Source organism: Manacus vitellinus, unplaced genomic scaffold (genome assembly GCF_001715985.3).
Source record: "Manacus vitellinus isolate BGI_N305 unplaced genomic scaffold, ASM171598v3 scaffold_14_pilon, whole genome shotgun sequence".
Lineage (NCBI taxonomy): Eukaryota > Metazoa > Chordata > Aves > Passeriformes > Pipridae > Manacus > Manacus vitellinus.
Genome location: NW_021939063.1, coordinates 14,259,635 through 14,278,217, shown reverse-complemented (window position 1 = coordinate 14,278,217; position 18,583 = coordinate 14,259,635). Strand labels below are relative to the sequence as shown.

General features: G+C 37.8%; 1 protein-coding gene across 1 annotated transcript in view; it reads left to right on the top strand.

The window, feature by feature from the left end:
* The window catches only part of CACNA1D (calcium voltage-gated channel subunit alpha1 D), a 176,061-nt gene that overhangs the window by 83,290 nt on the left and 74,188 nt on the right, over positions 1–18,583 (top strand). The window contains exons 8-9 of the mRNA XM_029958237.1: positions 2,200–2,303; positions 13,288–13,457. Coding sequence (XP_029814097.1) covers positions 2,200–2,303; positions 13,288–13,457 — 274 coding nt within the window. The remainder of the gene's footprint in view (positions 1–2,199; positions 2,304–13,287; positions 13,458–18,583) is intronic.

Sequence of the window (18,583 nt, the reverse complement as noted above, 5' to 3'; positions counted from 1 at the left end):
TTCAGCTCTATTGAAACTAGAAGGAAAAAAAATCCAACCCAAATATATATTTTCAAGTTTTCTTTTTCTTTTTTATCTTTTTTTTTCCGCCTAGAAAGTGTAAGTAATTTTAAGTTACTTTTCGGTACCTCAGTTCAGTTGCAAAAGCATTTTAGAAGACAATACGTAGATTATTTTAAAAGATGCAAGAAAAAGCTGTGTAATGTAATCTTCCTTGGTCACTTAGGAAGTTTGTTTACTTTGGTAAGTATAAACTGGTATTAATACAAATCACCACTGAGGGAAAGTGCTTATAGGCCTTAACTTGCAAAACTTAATGTGTGTGCTTAGATCGGGCCGTCCATAGGGCCACCCTGCAGAAGCTGAGATTATGATACATTTTTAAAAGACAGAGGAAAAAATAAAATAATTTTGGAAAACATTTGTTCTCATGTTTGATAGGTCTGTTCCAACAGAGATGTTAAGGACAGGAGTTTAACTTGATTAACCATAGAGCTCAAAGCCTGATCACAAATTTCCGATACGACAAACACAACAAAAAGCATTCACAGAAGTGAAAACAGATCTGCAAAAAGGTTGTTCTACAACACCATGTCTAATTTTTGTCTGCTGAATTGTCATGGCTAAAAAACAGCTTAAGAAGAATCTAATGCAAACTTGTCAGTATAAACAAAAAAGCCACAACAATTCCTTTTCAAGAAGAGACATTTCCAAGAAGTTTCACGTCAGAATTATTTTTGTTACTTAGCAAAATGTCTTTTTGCACCTGAATGCTACACACAAGACCAAATTTCCCTGTTTTAAAATACCTGTTTTTCTGAATAGGCCTTTTTAGATCTCCATCGGTGTATTTCTTCAGTCATCCTTTGATAGGTATAATGATCTGGCCAAGAACAGACAGTGGAAGAGTTCTTTATAGAAAATATGTGAGTCTATGGAGGCTGTATTTAAAGCTCAGTTACTTCAACCTCACTTTAAAAAAAAATTAATTAGCAACAACTTTTTAAAGTTTATTCAGCCTTGATATAATTTATGTTCAAAAGTGTGTCTGGAGTGTTTCCATTAAGTTTCTAAAATTTTACACAAGTTTGTTCTCATTTATTTATTTTTTAATTAATTTAAAATATCTGGCAGCATCTGACTCGTATTTCAGGAGAAAACTATTGGAATTCCTTGTTACAGAAAAAGTAATACTTCCTGTACTGTTGAGATACATATTGCTGTTTATTTTCTCAAATGATCATTCATGTCAATGGGATATATAGGAACTAAAAATCCTAATATTTCAATATGCTTTGTGATCATCATTTAATTGGAGATCCGAAATTTATTTCATGTTCTCAGTGTTAAAGAACAGAACTGTTGTAATGCCCCATTTATGTTTGATAATATTTCTGATCTGAGTACTAGGTTCAGTCACCATTTTGTTTTAGGGTATTGTATTAGAAATGCAAAGTGAATGTGGCCAGTGCCACCTTTTCACATTTGTTCTTTCATTACTGAAGGAATGCATAGAATGTTATCTAACCTGAATGATCAAATTCTCCTTTTCTCTGACTCTTCATTGCTGTTAATATAGTGATCTACTCTATAAGATCATCTTATTTCTTGCAGATGAATGATGCTATGGGATTTGAATTGCCATGGGTGTATTTTGTCAGTCTCGTCATCTTTGGGTCATTTTTCGTACTAAATCTTGTTCTTGGTGTATTGAGCGGGTAAGCATACACCTTTTTCATCATGAAGGCAGAGTCCTGAATTCAGTTGCCATGAACACACAGGTTATCTCGTACAGGTGAGACTTCAGTTGTGATGACATCTTTTAATAAACCTCTATTGCTTCCTCCTCTGATTAGAACAGAAAAAGTTGTCTCTGGTTGTCATATAAATAACACACAAACACCAAAATCAGAGTTTAGACCTATCAATATATATTCATGTCCAGCCTTGTGGCAAAGTTATAAAAAGGACTAATAATTCTCATACACTTACTTAAATGTTATTTCAATTAATCTTCTAAGGCATCACATAGACAAAAAAATTTGGGTAAGTAAATTTAAACAGTCGTTCATTCATTTTTTTTTAAGAACTGGATAAGCCATAAACTTTGTGTTGAACCTACGTGATCTGGCAGCTGCAAAAAGGACTCTGCTGTTTAATAAATGACTGAATCATAACTTATTTCCTTACGTTTTACAGGTAAATGATGCAATAGGATGTGAATGGCCATGGATCTATTTTGTTAGTCTTATCATCCTTGGCTCATTTTTCGTACTTAACCTGGTTCTTGGTGTACTTAGTGGGTAAGCAGTTGAGTTAACATTGTGTATGCTACTGCTACTTGTAAGATGGCCTCTGCATTTACTCAAGCTTCTCAGCAATGGCTTTTTTGCATGCACTTGAGATTCTAATGTCATCCTACTGGTGTTTGCTCTTTGGACTGAACTGTGTGATTCTACTGCCTGTATCTGTCTTGACATCACGTTCACCATGCTTGCTAAAAGTACTCATTAAATGAGGCACTAATCTCCTTATTCTATAATATTCCTGCAGGGAAGAACATTTTGCACACAGAGATGGGTGGTGCACCTGTGCAAATATTCTACCCTGTGGTTATATACAAGTGGTTTTTTTCTGAAAGACCAACTTTTGCTTTTGTTCAAATAGTCATAAAACAATTGAAGTGTTGTTTATGTTTACCAGTCACGTATTTTGCACAAAATTTTGCAAAGCATTTTTAATGGGTGCTTCAGGATCTGTCTTACAGGAAGAGTGTGGCTTTGTTACCCTGACACAAAGTGTTTGGTGCTTCCTGCCTTGCTGAGCCGTGAACTGCTGTGACAACCTGCACCAGGAGGCTGATATATTTATCAATAATCAAGTATCAATTTAGTGCAGTTGTCAGTGGGAGGTTGTCACAGCTTTTTCTTGGTTTGTGAACTCCAGGCTTCAGCCAAGAATTGAAGTCATATCAGCTGTAGCTGTATAATGTGCTTTAAAACTGTAATTTATGGCAAAAGTCTGTCAGGTTTTCTTCTTACAAAGCCCCCTTACTTGAGGTTGCAACTCCATTTCCTTTACTGTTTCCTGGTTACTAACATACTTGAGCTTGGGAAGCTCCAGTTTATGGTCAAGATATTTTCTGATAAACATACCAAAGATCCTGCTAGCATTTGAATACTAAAAAGAAAATTTAATGTAGTTACATGTATTAGCTTTCATTTGGCCAGAACAGTATTGTTTGCTGTATATCTCAGGCAAGCTGTGCCATCTTTGTTGGCCAACAGAAGATTTTTCTCTTGCATGGAAAGCAGCCTGACAGTACAGTTACAGTGTCCTGAGGCTGCTGATTGTGTGTGCAGCCCTATTCATGTCTTTGCCACATTGTATGCTAGACTTGAAAAAATTATAATGCATTATTCCATGAAATCAGATAAACAAAATTTCCACTTGTTGATGTAACTGTGTTACAGGAGCATTTTTATCTGATGAGTGGTTTTACAGTGTGCTTTTTAAAATCTTAAATCATTTATCTATGATAGGTTACTGTTGCACACAGGAAACTAGGGAAAGCATACTTTTACCTTACTGTCAGAATTGCTTTACAAAGCAGATATTTAAAAGCTAAAAGGTAGTGCTAAAACCACATGGCTGATTTTTTTTTTTTTAAGTTAATCTCTTCCTTCCGAGGCCTATCCTGTAAAGTCTGATTTATACAGTCATATCAGCTTTGTTTTATCCAAGGACAAATGTGTAAGCTGTTGTAAAACTAAGGACCTAGCTTTCAGCCACAATGGACAAACAAAATAATAAATAGAAGGACAGATAAATGAGAGTAGTTGCGGTGTAAATTATTTCTTCTTTCATGCTGTTACCTAACATTGCTGTGTGACCAGACTTTGCACTGAAGTCATTAGAGGATTAGGCTCTCACAGTTCCTTCCCTGGCCCTTAAGAAGGTCGTAAGCACCAATTAGTTTTCTTCCTGTCATGTGAAGGTGTCTGGTAACAGATAATAATTATTGCTATTTTTCCTTCCGTGACTCAGATTGTTATTGGTTTGGGAGTTTTCTGGTTTTAAAAATAAATTTTAGGGAAAGCAATGCCAGATTTGGTATTTTGTTGCATGAATTAATTCTTCTACTGAATCCATGGAAATTTAGAGAAATCCTCATGACTCTGCTTTACGTTTTATTTAATACATTTAAAATACTATATAAGGCTTGCAACATTATGATATGTATGATATTTGTTGGAATATGGAGTTGCTCTTTAGCTGCTGTTCCAATACTGGGAACGAGGTGTCCCCATGTTCTTGGGTTCCTTTCTGCAGACAAGAAATGACCCCTGATTTCTGGGTATTGTGTGACTCATGGAGCAGTAATGCTCTTCAGAGCCCTTGCTGGCTTGCCTTTGGTTTCCAGTGAACAGAAATGTCCAGTGTGGTGTGAACCCCCCTTAAATTCATCCAGTCATTAATTGCTAAATTTATTTTTCTACCACAGCGTCACCCCCCTTCAGGGTCACTTGAGTGCTCAGGGTGTTTGATGAGTTGTATCAATCCATGTTTGCCCTGAATACATGAAAGAACCTTTCTAAAACTCCCTGGTTTTGTTTTCTATCAGAAGAAAATTACACTAGTGAGCTGAGACACGTGATATATAAATATCACCAAGGATTGACACCAAAAGCAGAAGGAGAAAGGAAAAGGGAGTATTCTTAAAAGATACTGATCATACCAAACTGATGTTGAGTACATAAGTGAAGAAAATGTCTTGGTGTACTTGTTTAAAACTCTGACAAACAAGGGCCAGTGTGGAATACTGTGACTCTGATTTATTTTGATTGCTATATGACATTTGTATATAAATAATAAATATTTTTCACATCTTTTCTATTTAGACCTAATAATCTAAATGTTATTGATAAAAGTGATGTACTAGTAAAATCCAGTGGATATTTTTGTATTCCTTGGTAGACAGGAAATACTTTTCATTCTGAGCCAAGCATTGAATATGTGCATTTTTTGTTTTTTTATTTAAGAGTTATCAGCTTTTACATTTTATGCTCTTCAAATCATAGCATGAAACTTGGTTTATGATAAATCTAGAGATAAACTTAAATTTCACTAAACTGATCAAATGTCAAGAATGCAAAAATTATGCCAACTTACTTGAAAAGCATGGCTTTGCATACAGATTTTGAAAGTGGAATCTGAATGCCTTTTCTGTATGAAAGTGTTACTTCCTGTAATATCAGGTTATGCTGTGTACATTTAAATTTGTCTGCTGTTTTGATCTGTTTGTGGGTTTAAAATATTCAGTCATTCTCTTTGCACTCCTTTGTTACCCTGTGACCATCTGCCCCTTTGTATTTCTGTAATGCCTCTTGTGCACTGCATGTTTGATGTATTTAGATGCTGTACAAGTGGATGAGAATGATGATTTGGCAGATCTTTTGTTTTTACATCTAGCTGTTTCTGAAGGTGAGTACTTCCTGGTGATCCGTGTCAGTCTTGCCTGCTGAAGGTGACATTCTTAAAAATAGAGTTCATATTTCTAATAGCAGAAGTGTAAATTAATAGAAACAATGTGTGTGTGGAATCTGCATGTGGGAAGTATTGTAATTTCTGCATGGAAGCTGACTGTGGAGATTTTATCCTAAACATTCCCTTGAATAACAAGGATGGAGAGAATTCATAGGCTTAAGTTAATTAATCTTTTTCAAAATACTCAAATTTTTACTCTGTATCAGACACTAGAAGTATTCACATTAGTCTAAAAGTGAATTCTCAATTGAAAAGCTATTTCAGTTTTCAAGGCTCGACAGGAAAATCCATTCTTGAAAAAGACTCCAGGTCAGGTTTTAGAATTGGCTCTAGTTCCAGTTCAGGCTCTAGTTCCATCTCAAAAATTAGAGCCAGCTTTAAAAAATACACCAGAAATGGTTCCAGCTCTAGCAGTGACCTGTAAAAATTGCCCTAGAGGCAGTTCTAGAGATGCTCTCCAGAATTAGGATTTAGATTCAGCTCTCCTAAATGTCTCTATAAATTGCTCCAGAAAGGACCATGGGAAAAGAATACAGAACATGCTCTAAATCCATCTCCAGTAAATGACTGGACAACTGAGCCTAGATCCAGCTCTGGAAAAGACCTCAGGAAATGGACCTAGTCTCACTCTAGGAAAGGGCATTAAAATTGGCATAAGGTGTATTTTTTGAAAGTGTTCTAGAAATGGCTCTAGACCCAATTAGAGATGTGGTTCTAGGAAAGGGCTGGTGATGGCTCATGGTCCAGCTTCAGCAGGGGCTCTGGAGAAGGCTGTAGCTCTGGCCTGAGAGCAGATTTGACAAACAGTTCAACCCTAAGGATATTAGAAAAATTGGCTGTAGATCCAGCTCCTGAAATATACCTGGAAATGTATTTGTAATTGTGGTTCAAAACATTTGCCTGCTGATAATTTCTTTCATCACTGTGAATTTCTTAGGAATCTGTCTGGACACCTGGAACAGTCAGATCTTTCACAATTCTTTCAATATTTGGAAATAGAGAGCAAAGTGCTTGCAGCTCTTGAAAGCTGCTATAGATGTATTCAGATATTTTCATTACCTTTGGCTGGTCTGCATTTTGTTCGTTCCCATTACAAATATAAAGGTGTTTATGGCTCTGAATAATTGTTTTAGCTCCTAGAAATTGCAGGGTGATCATGATATGATCACACTCTATTTTGGTTGCTTTGTCTTTTGATCCAGTATCAGGGGGTAGGTTCAGTCTGTAAGAGACACCAGTGCACCCTTTTTCCTTTTGTAAAATTTCCTCTGGTTATGGTATAAGGAGTAGGCATTGCATCTTTGGGGCAACTTCATGCTTGATGGAATGGCACAGAAATTGCTGCTGAGGGGCTGCCCAGTGATTCCAGCTCTGTGAAGGGTGGTGAACTCCTTCAGGAGCCTGCTTTTCATGGAGCTTTGATTACACACAGGCATAAACTGGACCTATGTTCTCTGAAGGCATGAAATACTAGAACAGAAACTGGGAGCTGAGGACAGGCCTTCTCCAAATATTCTAGGATTAAAAAGACGAGAGGATATCATGGCAATTGGTGCAAGAGACAGTGAGCTGAAATTGAAAGTTAAGTTAGAAATTATAGGGTTAGGAAGTTAACTAAAGATAAACCTTAAAAAATGAAGATAATTGAGTGCTAGTCACCCATCCTGAAAGTACCTTTAAAAGCATGTTAAAAGTTAAGATAAACATGCCAGTAATTCAGTATGCATTAAACTGTTTTGCTATGAACAGAGGAAATACTAGATTATAAAACTTCATAACTTATTTATCAAGAGGCATGGCTTTTAATGATGCATGATAATCTATTCCTGAAGATAGTCCTTATCATTAGGGGATGGTTTCTGCTGGCAGCATTTTCTGCTCAGGGCATTAGTATTTCTTTGGGTAGCCATGGGAACAAATAAGACCTTTCAAACACACTTCAATAAATCTTTAAGTTGAATCTATTGCCTTGCAAAAGGGCACCAGAACATAAGCTTTGACATGTCCTTATATCCTCCTACATGTAGTCTTGCAGGTTACTAAGAGAATGTTAATTTTTTCAATTTCTTTCTCCCAGTAATATTTGCGATGTATGTACATAATGATGCTAAAAGCTAAGGGTATGTACTCATCCACACTAATCTCACAGCAATCTCTCTCAATTAATGTCATATAAAATATGTTGGCACAGATAAGTTCATACACCTAAGGACTGTTGTCTACAGTATAGATGGAAAAAATTGTAGAAAAAGACATTTGAATAATGATGCACCAAATAGAAAACGGCACTGAACTGTCATCCACAGCCTCTCAGCAAAAGGGAAGTGAACTGGTTTTGACAATGTTCCTTTTCACAGCAACAGGAAGGCCTAGTGAAAAAAAAAATTATTGCTGAAAATTTAACTCCTTCCCATAGATAAACAGGATATGCATTCAACAAGAGAGAGTCTCTGGCTGTAGATCTCAACATCTTATGAGCCAAAGTAGGCTCTTCTAGTTGTTGTGTGGCTACTAAAAGTAAAGCTCAAACACAAATATATACAAAAAAAGGGAATGTTATTCTTGATTGATCAATTGAATATACTAACAGTAATAAATCAGCAAATTCTTTCATCTAAATACAGTAATTACTGATGGACTGCTTTAGACAGAAGCGACTACGGTCAGTGGGAGTAGTTCGTACTCTTGAATAAGAACTTGGAGGGAACTGATTTTATTTCAGTCCTGTCTGAACTGACCACACCAAGGCTTCTTAGAGATTAGTTCTGTGAGTCCTGACAGGTAACAAACCACATCAGCTTCAGAAATGGTTGACAAGGGCCCATCCCAGTGGTGGGATGATGGTGGGATGTGGTCCCATGCTTGGTACTGCCCCTTCTCTTTCTAAGAATTCCAGTATGTCCTGAGCCAAACGGTCTTGACTCAGGACAGGAGCACATCTTGATGTGCAGATTTAATAACAGTCTGAAACATCAGGTCTTGGTTTTGTTGCTGTATCAAATGGTTCCCTATGTTGCTGTTCCCACCCGTGATCCTGTAGCATTGGTGTGCACTCTGGCACAGGAAGGCTGTACAGGCCCTCTGGTACACAGAGATGGTGCTGGAGCCCTTGAATATACGTTTTGTCAACTGCTAATGAGCTACATAGAAATAACTATGGTAGGTAATACCAGTTTGCATTTTCCCATCAAGAACCCAATGCTCCTTGCTCAAGGAAAATTCCTGCTAGGATTTTTTTGCGCTACAGAAGTAATTTTAGTGTTCAGCCTCTGAGGCATTTTGGTTTTTTTTTTCTCCCCTCTAAAAGAAGGGGTAACAATGATGTATACAAATCTCCTGTAATTAAAGATGTGATGTTACTTAACCTTTATGTCTCTCCACATCTGTTACACTTTGCACCCAGCTGTGAGCTGTTGTCCATTCTTAGCTGTACACTTAAAGCAGTTTTAGTTCTCTGATTTGATTCTGCTAATTTGTTGGTTGGTATGGTTACCACTGTGTGAAACCTCTCCTGTGAGTCTGGTCCCCAACACTGTACTCCTGTGAGTACTTTTTTATTATTATGTGACTATTCCCTGCAAATAAATGAGGCTCTGGATGTCTGGGTGACAGTTCTACATAGAGAATTAGCATAACACTTTCTGCATCCCAGACCCTGTGTGCAGCAAGTTCCACACTGCAGGAGATTAATTATGTCTGACACTGCATTTGCAGTGACACAAAAGGGCAGTAATATGGCTAAAGAAGAATTTGTGTTCTGGTTTATGCTTTGACATCAGAAGCAACTGTTTATTTCCCATCATCGATGCCTAATGATGCACAGGAGATAAAACAAGGGTCCTGGTGTTGCACAGGCCCCCTTAGGAAATGTGTCTGGTCCTTAGCATGGGGAAACTTCCAGCTGGTAGGAGGCCAGAATAGGTGTGTTTGCAGTTATTATGTCTGTGAATTGCGGAGAGAAGGGAGAGTACACCAAATAGTCAATTTAAATAAATTCTTGTCTTAAGATCTTTGGTTAATATGGCCCTGGCTGAAATTTCAGGTGTGTGAACCAGAGAGCTGTGACTGAGTCCCAGCAGGTTCTCCCTGCTGCCACTTCCACCTTGTTGCATCGAGCCATTTCCAACTGATGCATATCAGCAGGAGTTATTTCACTCTGTTGAAGGAAGAATAATCTGGCATGATTGCCCCAGACTACTGAAGCATGAACTCAAGCCCTGCATTTTATATGCTTCTGCCTCAACAACCATTGATGATGATGATGGTGTTGTGCCTAAACAGAGATGAGATCATCTTTCTGCAAGGACACAAGGAATTTTTGGGCAATAGAAATAAAACCTGCATTTTATGTAGTAGGTTAGGTGTCACTAGAAGTAAATGAGATTATGTAAATGAGTCTTAGTAAAATGCTTTATTTTGCAAGTTATGTCTCTATTCTGCTGCAGATGAAGCACCCCCCTGCCCAACATACACTTTGAAATGTCAGATCCAGGTCGTTTTACCAAACCCCGAATGAAATGCGTATTTTCAAGTTAGCTCTCTTAGCACAGGCATTTGTGAAACCAAATATTTACAGAGCTTAAGTCCACTTACTGCAATTAATGTGCAATTTCCTAAGCCTGTCAGCTTCAGAGGCTTCTGCTTGGAGTGCTGGGTTGCTGACCGGGAGGCCACTTGAGGCCATCAGTCCAACCATGTCAGTAATAGGTTGCCTACAGAGCCAAAAGCTTTTTCTTTCTTCCCTGGATCCAGGCTGTGCATTCCACAGCCATGAAATGCTGCACAAGCAGCTGTCTTATTCCTCCTTGCAGGAGAGCAACCAATGTCTGTCTGTCTTTATCTAAATATTCAAATATCTTTTCATATAAATGTTTTTGTCAGAAGTTTTAAAGAGCCAACATCTCTCTCTTTTTCAAATAACTTGTTTCTTGGGGGAAAAAAGATGCTTTTGTTTTGGTAATAGGAAAGTCATTACTTTCCAATTCCATTAAATTCTACTTTCTTATTCATGGCATTTGACTAAAAGGAGCATGTACATATGTACCTGAGAGATGCCACTTCATTGTGGCTGTGATAGAAAAAAATACCTTAGAGCCAGATTCCTCCTTCTCCTGAAGAAAATGCTGTCTTCTCAGGTGCTATACTTCCTTACAAACAGTCAGGATTTAAAAAAGTTTTTAAATATCATGGAAATAAGCACCCTTGCGTCTCCCCCTACTGATAACTTGCTGCAGCATTTAACAAGTCAGTGTCTGACTTCTGTGCTGTATTAAAGGGAAAGGTCAGAGTTAGCTGTGTATATAAAAAATTGTGTTTAATTCTCTGCATGTAGCCATTTTAATGTAGAGTCAGAGTTAAAAGGTGGCTCAGCCATGGGTAAAGTGCAGTTCAAACTATCAGCCTTGCCAGCTGATTCATTTAAAAATTATTTCTTTCACTCCTCTCTATATAATAACAGCGACTTTCATTTTACTGTACCCTCACATGTCACACATTCTTTGAATTAATGAGAAACACCCAAAAGACTTAACTGAAAAAGATATGAATACTTAGTAAAAGCTAGCAATGCTTGTTAGCTGTGATTTCATATTATGCCATGATAGCTCTTTTTTCAAAGGCTCTGTGGGAAGAGAGGCACGAGTGTGTTGCCTCAGTTGGGTGTAAATGACAGTCTCTAATGCTCTAAACCCAGCATTCCATAAACCAAATAGTTTCTTACTGGCTTGTGAAATTATTTGTTTTTTAAAACAATTATCCTTCAGAGGGATCTTTGGGGCCCTCTCTCTTTCACAAGCATTTTTGTGACGAGATGGCCTTTTGCAGGACCTCGTCCTTGGATGGTAGATGAAGGGTAGCAAATGCAAAGCAAGCACTGGCATTCTTCAGCTTCATTACAGTGCCATCAGATGGAACAGGATGATCTCCACGTGCCAAAATGAAATTTTGTTAAGTCCTCAGCTGTAAAAGCTGTAGTGCCTGCCTCTCAGCTTTTGCAATAGAAAGCTGTGTAGCTTCTGCAACAGAACATTAAAAAAAAAAAAAGCAACTTCTGCATTGTAAAGGGCTTAACTCTTAAATTAACTGATGTCTTCTAAATACTAAATTTATGCTCCAACATGTTTGAAGACAAAACAATAAAAATAAATAAAAACCCTGGTGAGATTATGTCTTTGCAATTCTGAATAAATAATCTATATCACCGAACTGAAATGCCTTCTTAAAGTATTTTGCAGTCTTAAACTAATTTTCTAGTATTTTCCACTAGAAAAGGGATTTTATTGAGTACTTTAATAAATTTCCCCTTTAAAGGTGTATTAATTAGGGACTATTTTCTAATGAAATTTCCCAGTAAATAAAGGAGTTGCAAATTCATAGCAAATGAAATTGCTGTAGCTATTTTTTAAATTTAATTTGAGCGTTGTTGTAAGATTAACATGGACAGGTAGTGGTAGGACAAGGAGTAATGGCTTTAAACTGAACAAGGTCAGGGTTAGATTAGATATTAGAAAGCAATTCTTCCCTTTGAGGGGGTGAGGTCCTGGCACAGGTTGCCCAGAGAAGCTGTGGCTGCCCCTTCCCTGGAACTGTCCAAGGCCGTGTTAGGTGGGGCTTTGAGCAACCTGGTCTAGTGGAACATGTCCCTGTCCATGGCAGGGGCTTGGAACCAGATGGTCTGTAAGGTCCCTTCCAACCCAGATCATTCTGTGATGAACATATTAGTTGGAACAAACCTGATTTTAAATATTGAATTGGTACATATTTACAGTACAGTTCAAAAGGTGCTTGCCTACCCTTAATTCTATGTGCTGATACTCAGATAAATTGGAACTTGTTTGATCCTTCTAGTGAAGGGAGTAATGTGTTTGGAGTTGTGGATCACACCAAATGTTGTAATAATGTCAGCAGATGAGATATTGTGGTGGAAGAATATACTTGGTAATGGTTTTGAGTTATATATCATTGAGAGAATCATAGATTCATAGAGTAATTCAGGTTGGAAGGGACCTCAGCAGGCCATTTTATCCAATTTCCTTCTCATAACTTTGTTATATTAATCCATGATAATTTAGGGATTAAGCCAAAACACAGACTAAACTAGACAGACAGTCCAATGCATTACTTTGAGATTGGGGCAACGAGATAGAGGACAAAAGGATGCATTTCTGATCTGAGAGCAGAATTCTAGGTTCTGTTACAGCGAGAGAAAAGGCAGAACATCCATATCTCAAACAGCACAGGTGTCTGTCCATGGTGCAGTTAAGAGAGAGCACAATAGTGGAATTCTGGAACGCTGTATGTTTGGGCATAGGCAATGAACTGTGGCTGGAAGAGGAAAGATTTTAGAACTGGCTGCCAGAATTTCATTTTCATTGAAACTAATACTCAACATTGATATTACTTTGTTACTGCAAGTTAATTACTGTTTGTAGATAAAAGCGATTTTAAAATCTATATAGAAGAACACAGAATTAAATGGGGGAATGGACCCTTTCCCTGTGGGAAGTGTTAGGAATACCACTTAATTTTCAATTAAGTCAGAAAATCTCTGAAAGTTGTGATGTAACATGGTAGGGATTTGCCATGACTTCTTTGCACCTCTACCTTGTTTTCAAAGCAGCTCTCTAATCTGCAGTGTATTTTCTATGTCACTGTGTTACTCTGCAATGTCAAGACCTCGATCAAAATGCCTGAGAGTTTGTCAGTCAATGCTTTTTTTCCTGCTTTATCCGAATTTGATAGGGAATTTTCCAAAGAAAGAGAAAAAGCCAAGGCCCGAGGGGACTTTCAGAAGCTCCGTGAAAAACAGCAGCTCGAAGAAGATCTGAAGGGATATTTGGACTGGATAACGCAGGCAGAGGACATTGACCCTGAGAACGATGAAGAGGCTGATGAGGAAGGCAAGAGGAACAGTACGTATTCCTTCCTCTACTCCTTCTGTGGGGGCAGTTTGACTGACACGCTGGGGTGAATGTGGCCGGTCTGATGTGGCTTTCTCCTTTCAGTTTGCAAAAGTTTTGGGTAGCAGAGCAATTGTCTGTTGGTACAGTGATGCTGAGTCATGGAACATAATTTGGAATCTCACAACTAACCAGCGCTCTGGGATGTCCATGCATAAATCATTGTCTGCACTTAGTCACCTCTGAGACTTTTAAACTTGGCTTTATTTGAGTTCTGTAAAGAGTCAGTGCATGGAAGCTACGTGTCTCTAGGTATCACTGCAAATCCTGACTCAAGAGGACTGTGTGTAGGTACATGCATGGAAATAATAATAATATAAAGAGCTTTAAAATATGGCCAAAGCTACAGCCAAGAAATAACCTTGTGCTAATAGTGAGGATTTTATTTTTGTTTGGAAGTAGGAAAATGAGATTCTGGATCTTTCTTTTTGATATTCAAGAAAACCATATAAAATCTTTTTTACTACATGTCTTAACTGAGTGTGAGATAAATGGAGTCTTGTGGGATTTTCATTTGACACTAAGAAATATCACTTACTTACGGTGTATTTATTTGACATAGTGTGTTATGGGACAAGTACTTTATGCTGTAGTGACCTTCTTGTGCTTCTGATCTGAGTCCTAAGGTAAAGGAATGAGTTTCATGATATTGCATGTAAAAGTTACACTTGATTTCTGTATAGCAGAAAATTCTGGTAAGAGCAGTATTTTAGTGTCATAATTTAGCAGAGGTTATTTTAGCCTCTTTGCTATGTTTGCATAAAAGGATTTAAAATTTTCGTGAGAACACAGTTTCAGAATGTGGTTTATGATTTAATACTAAACCCAAGATTAAAGTCCAAATTTCAATACGTATACTAAGTAGCACCTTGTCATTAATGTCATACTCTGGAAAGTTATGGTATTTGTTTATTTAGATACCATTAAGTATTTTTAAGGAAATGCGTCTACAAGCTGTTTGTCAAAGACAACTCAGAATATTATTTTCTATGTTGAAATAATACATCATTACCCCTATTTTTCTTCTAGTGCTGCTAATTTATTATATTATGAAGTGTTCTTTTAAACCACAGTACTTTTCAGATGTAGTAAATAACAAAAATAGTGTGGTTTGATATTGAGTTAGCTGTTTTTAAACTTATCTCTGCATTGCATATAGTTAAGTTTTTTAAAATCTTTGCTTTTGAATTTCAGATTTTTATTAGTCCTTTAGTTCACAATAAAAGCAGAGTATGGACCTGTGCTTCTGACTGGAAGGAAATAATCATTTTATGAGAGGCTGGAAGGAAACTGTGGGTTGATGTTGATGCCAACATCACCCGGAAGGAAATAATTTATGTCTATATGAAAATCTGTTGCACAAACAGAATTTTTATCTAGAACAGAGCAAAAAATCCAGAGTTCACTATACTTAATTATTGCTTCTAACACTGTGTGGAAGGGATACATAAACTGTGGGTTTGGGGCCCAGTATCAAGTCCTAAGACTGAAAAGTAAAGGTGGTGCATTATGTGGAGTAAATACACTTTGTACAAGGCTGCTGTGCAGAACCGTAGGTGGTACAGAATTGTAGGTGATGCCAAATTTTCACAGAGTGTTGGACAACCACACCATGAGCACTGCTGCCAATGGACTTGGTTTACAGATGGAATCCCAGGAACTTTTTGCATCCTGTTCAAATTTGGGGTTTGTTAACAGGCTGTAAAAACCCCCTTTGCTCCAGCATTCCTTAAACCTGGCTTCTAGGTCATATAGATAAAAAAATACTTGTTTGCATAGTTGATTCAGTTTGAAAGAGCTTTTAAGTCTAAACTTTTAACTTGGGCATAATTTTAGGCTAAGTTAAGGGTTGCAGGAAGCTTGCAAAGTAAAAATAGAAGGGAAGTAATTAAAAGAACTTTAGGAGAAATGTCAGGAATTTTGTTTCAGGCACGCATATATGTTTTGAGTGGAAATTTCCAGTGGATAGGCAATCTAGCATTCCTGGATTTGTGCATGTGAACTTAAATATGTGGCTTGGAATTTCATTTTTAATGTCAGCTGCAATGGGCTGTAAAGGAGGAAGGGTTGCTGAGTTGCTCCACCTCCTTGCATTCAAGGCATGAATAGTAAGCTTAGGAAATAAATTTAGTCCGAATAAACTGGTGATGGTTTCTTTTGAGTTATCTTTGAAGTATAAGGTAGAGCTGAGTCCCAAGGTAGTCAGAATCATAATTTTTGGGCTTCTAGGCAACTGTATTCCTATTTGAATATCTAAACCTCTGGGTGATCAAGATAACTGCTGATTTATGGTGATAGAAGATCACCATAGTGCAACTTCAGTGGTGTGGAAGAGCTCTGGGCTTAGGATACAGAAGAACTCTGTGGCAGGAAAAGGTAGAGATTTCAAAGGCTGTTAAGTCAGTGATTAATAGTTTCTCACATCCTTTAAAATTGTAATTGGGGTTCTTGCAACCCCCCAGCATTTTAAAATTTCTAACCCGGGAAGGCATTAAGTCATTTATTTATTAACCCTATGTATTTTTCCATTTCTGTTACTGATAGTGGGCAGGTGTTCAGTGCTGTTGAATAAAGGAATACTTTTTAACTACTAGAATTGTAAATATGTCTTTAGTAAAAGTTGGAAGTCTTTGTTATGAACTAATAGCTGATTACCCTGAAGTCAATGAAAAAGCTTCCATTGCCTTCAGAGCACTACAAATTCAGCTCGAAATGCGAAAATCCGTGCGAGGAGAGGGATTTAGCTGTGATTAGTTATGCTGCCGGTGATTTCAGTTTGTTTTGCCTAACCTTGCCTGTGTTGTGTGTACGGACACGTTTTTGTTTTTTTGCGTTGCGACTGCTGCCACCTCCCGTGTCACTGCTGGGATTACATGTGCTTACCCAGGGGTTACACTGGCCGACTTAATGGAAGACAAGAAGAAAAGCAGACTTAGCTGCTTTGGCCGTTCTTCCAATAAACATGGTAAAACGTGTTCTGGTTTGCAGTTGAACTTTCCTTTGTGCCAATGCTGCATTGGATGCGTTAGCTTTTGGGAGCACATATTGGATGCATTTTCTATAACCAAGGCTAGCCATCTGTAGCATGTGACCCCTCATGCATGCAGTCCTTCCTGCTGGTTGAAGTGCATGTCTGAAATGAGGTGCTGCTCTACCCCCCTGAAGCAGAGTGTTTTATCCATTCAGATTTCCTCTGAAGTGTCTTTGTCTGTGACTTTCTTGTTGAAGCATAGGTTTTCTTCTTCAGGAGTCAGGTAAACGAGATAAAAAAAGTATTTTAAATTTAGGTACAAAGAAATTAATACAAATATTTGACAAGCTTTATAATGGATCATGGTGTAAGCTTAGAACAGTATGATGACAGTATTTACAAATTATTTTTAATACTTACAGTGTAGAATCTCACAAAACCTAACAAGCTTTTACTGTATCTCCTCTTGTTATTGGTGGTTTTGTTTCTGTACTTTCTAGTCTATTCAGTTTTTCCCCTCCCACACTGGAGCTGGACAGGGACTTTATGATAGTTATTTTCAAATCTGCACTCTTTTAGTAAGGGCAAATGCGTTGTTTTGCCATAATCAGAGTTGCAGTAGTTGAGAGGTCTACTTTTAATCCTGTCTGCAACAGTTATTTGAATAACTAGCTTCCTTGCTGTCCTAAGAATCACTATTGTAGTCCAGACTGGGGCTGAAAAATCTGATCCAGTTACTTTAGAGATTGCAGAACGTTGCCAGAAATTGCTAGGACCCAGTGGACTCATTTTGTGCAAACACTGAGTCTGCTTGAAGTTGTTTGTGCGATCATTACAGATATTGTCTCATAGCTTGCACAGCTTTACAGCCTGAAATAGTTTTTCCATAAAAGTTCCTGAAAGGTGGTTGCAGTTTTACTTTCGATATGTGTTTCAACATAGCCTTTAAACGAGGAGGTTCAGGTTCTGATGGCTCTCATAAAGCAGCCTGGAACTGGCTGTAAACTTGCTGTTGTTGGCTGGCAGCCCCTGCTGTCTCGCTGCTGCCGCCTGACCTTGCTGGTCAAAAGCATCCCCAAGCACAAGTGCACTGACTTGGTTTCTTCTGCCTTTGCAGGGCAGGTAGAACTTTTGTGAGTAGGGTTTTTCTGAAGTACAAGTCAATGGCCTAAGTTTATTTTTTTTCTGTGTTAGTGAGACTTTTACATTGATCCAAGTAGCTCACACTTTAACTGACACTGGATTAGAAACACTACCCTAAATATTTTTCTTTGTTTTACCTCTCCCTCTGTTTCCATTAAAAGCACCATGTCTGTGGAGTGTGCAGCATTCCCAAGGTTCATAGTGTCATCCTTCAGGCTTCAAGTGGTTGGTTCAGTGATGCTACTGTAATGAACACTGATTGTTTTGCTCTCCTCCCACTGCTACACAGCCATTCAACCTTACATTGCTTTTCCATGGGCTACTTATAAAAAGTGAGAGCCTACAAGAATGATTGTTGATTATATCAACATTAAATCTACATGAAGACAGATATCTTGCCATACTGTTGTATAGAACATATTCCAAGCAGACTCTCCTTAAAATGGATTTACACCGAGGAGCTTCACGGTCAGAATAGATAGCACCACTTCTTTCTGATGTGTTTTCTGGGCATACAGCAGAGTTAGGAAAATTTGAGGCGAATTTGCAATGATAATATTGCCAATTTGGGGATTTTTTTTTTAAATCCCGTTTTCCTATTTGACTGCCTCAAAGATTTGGTATAAAGGATTCAGAAAATTCGTGTTCTAATTTGAGAAAGAATTAAGAGAATTTTGGAGCTCAAGAAATTGGTTGGCTGTTGCTAGCAGACAGAATATCACTTTTTTTGCAGGTTGATTTAAAATTTTGCCGGTATAATACCTTTTAAAATAATTCCAAGATTCTCTGCAGTAACCAATGCTGATGAGCTGTGCAGGTCACTCCACAGCAGCACATGTAACCAGAAGGCTGCCCAAGGTGCACCAGGGTGAAAATGAGATCAGCCTGTGGATCAAAAAATGCACAGTGGAAGTTGAAAGAGGTTAAAATACTGAATATATATATTCTAGAGGGAAACATTTCT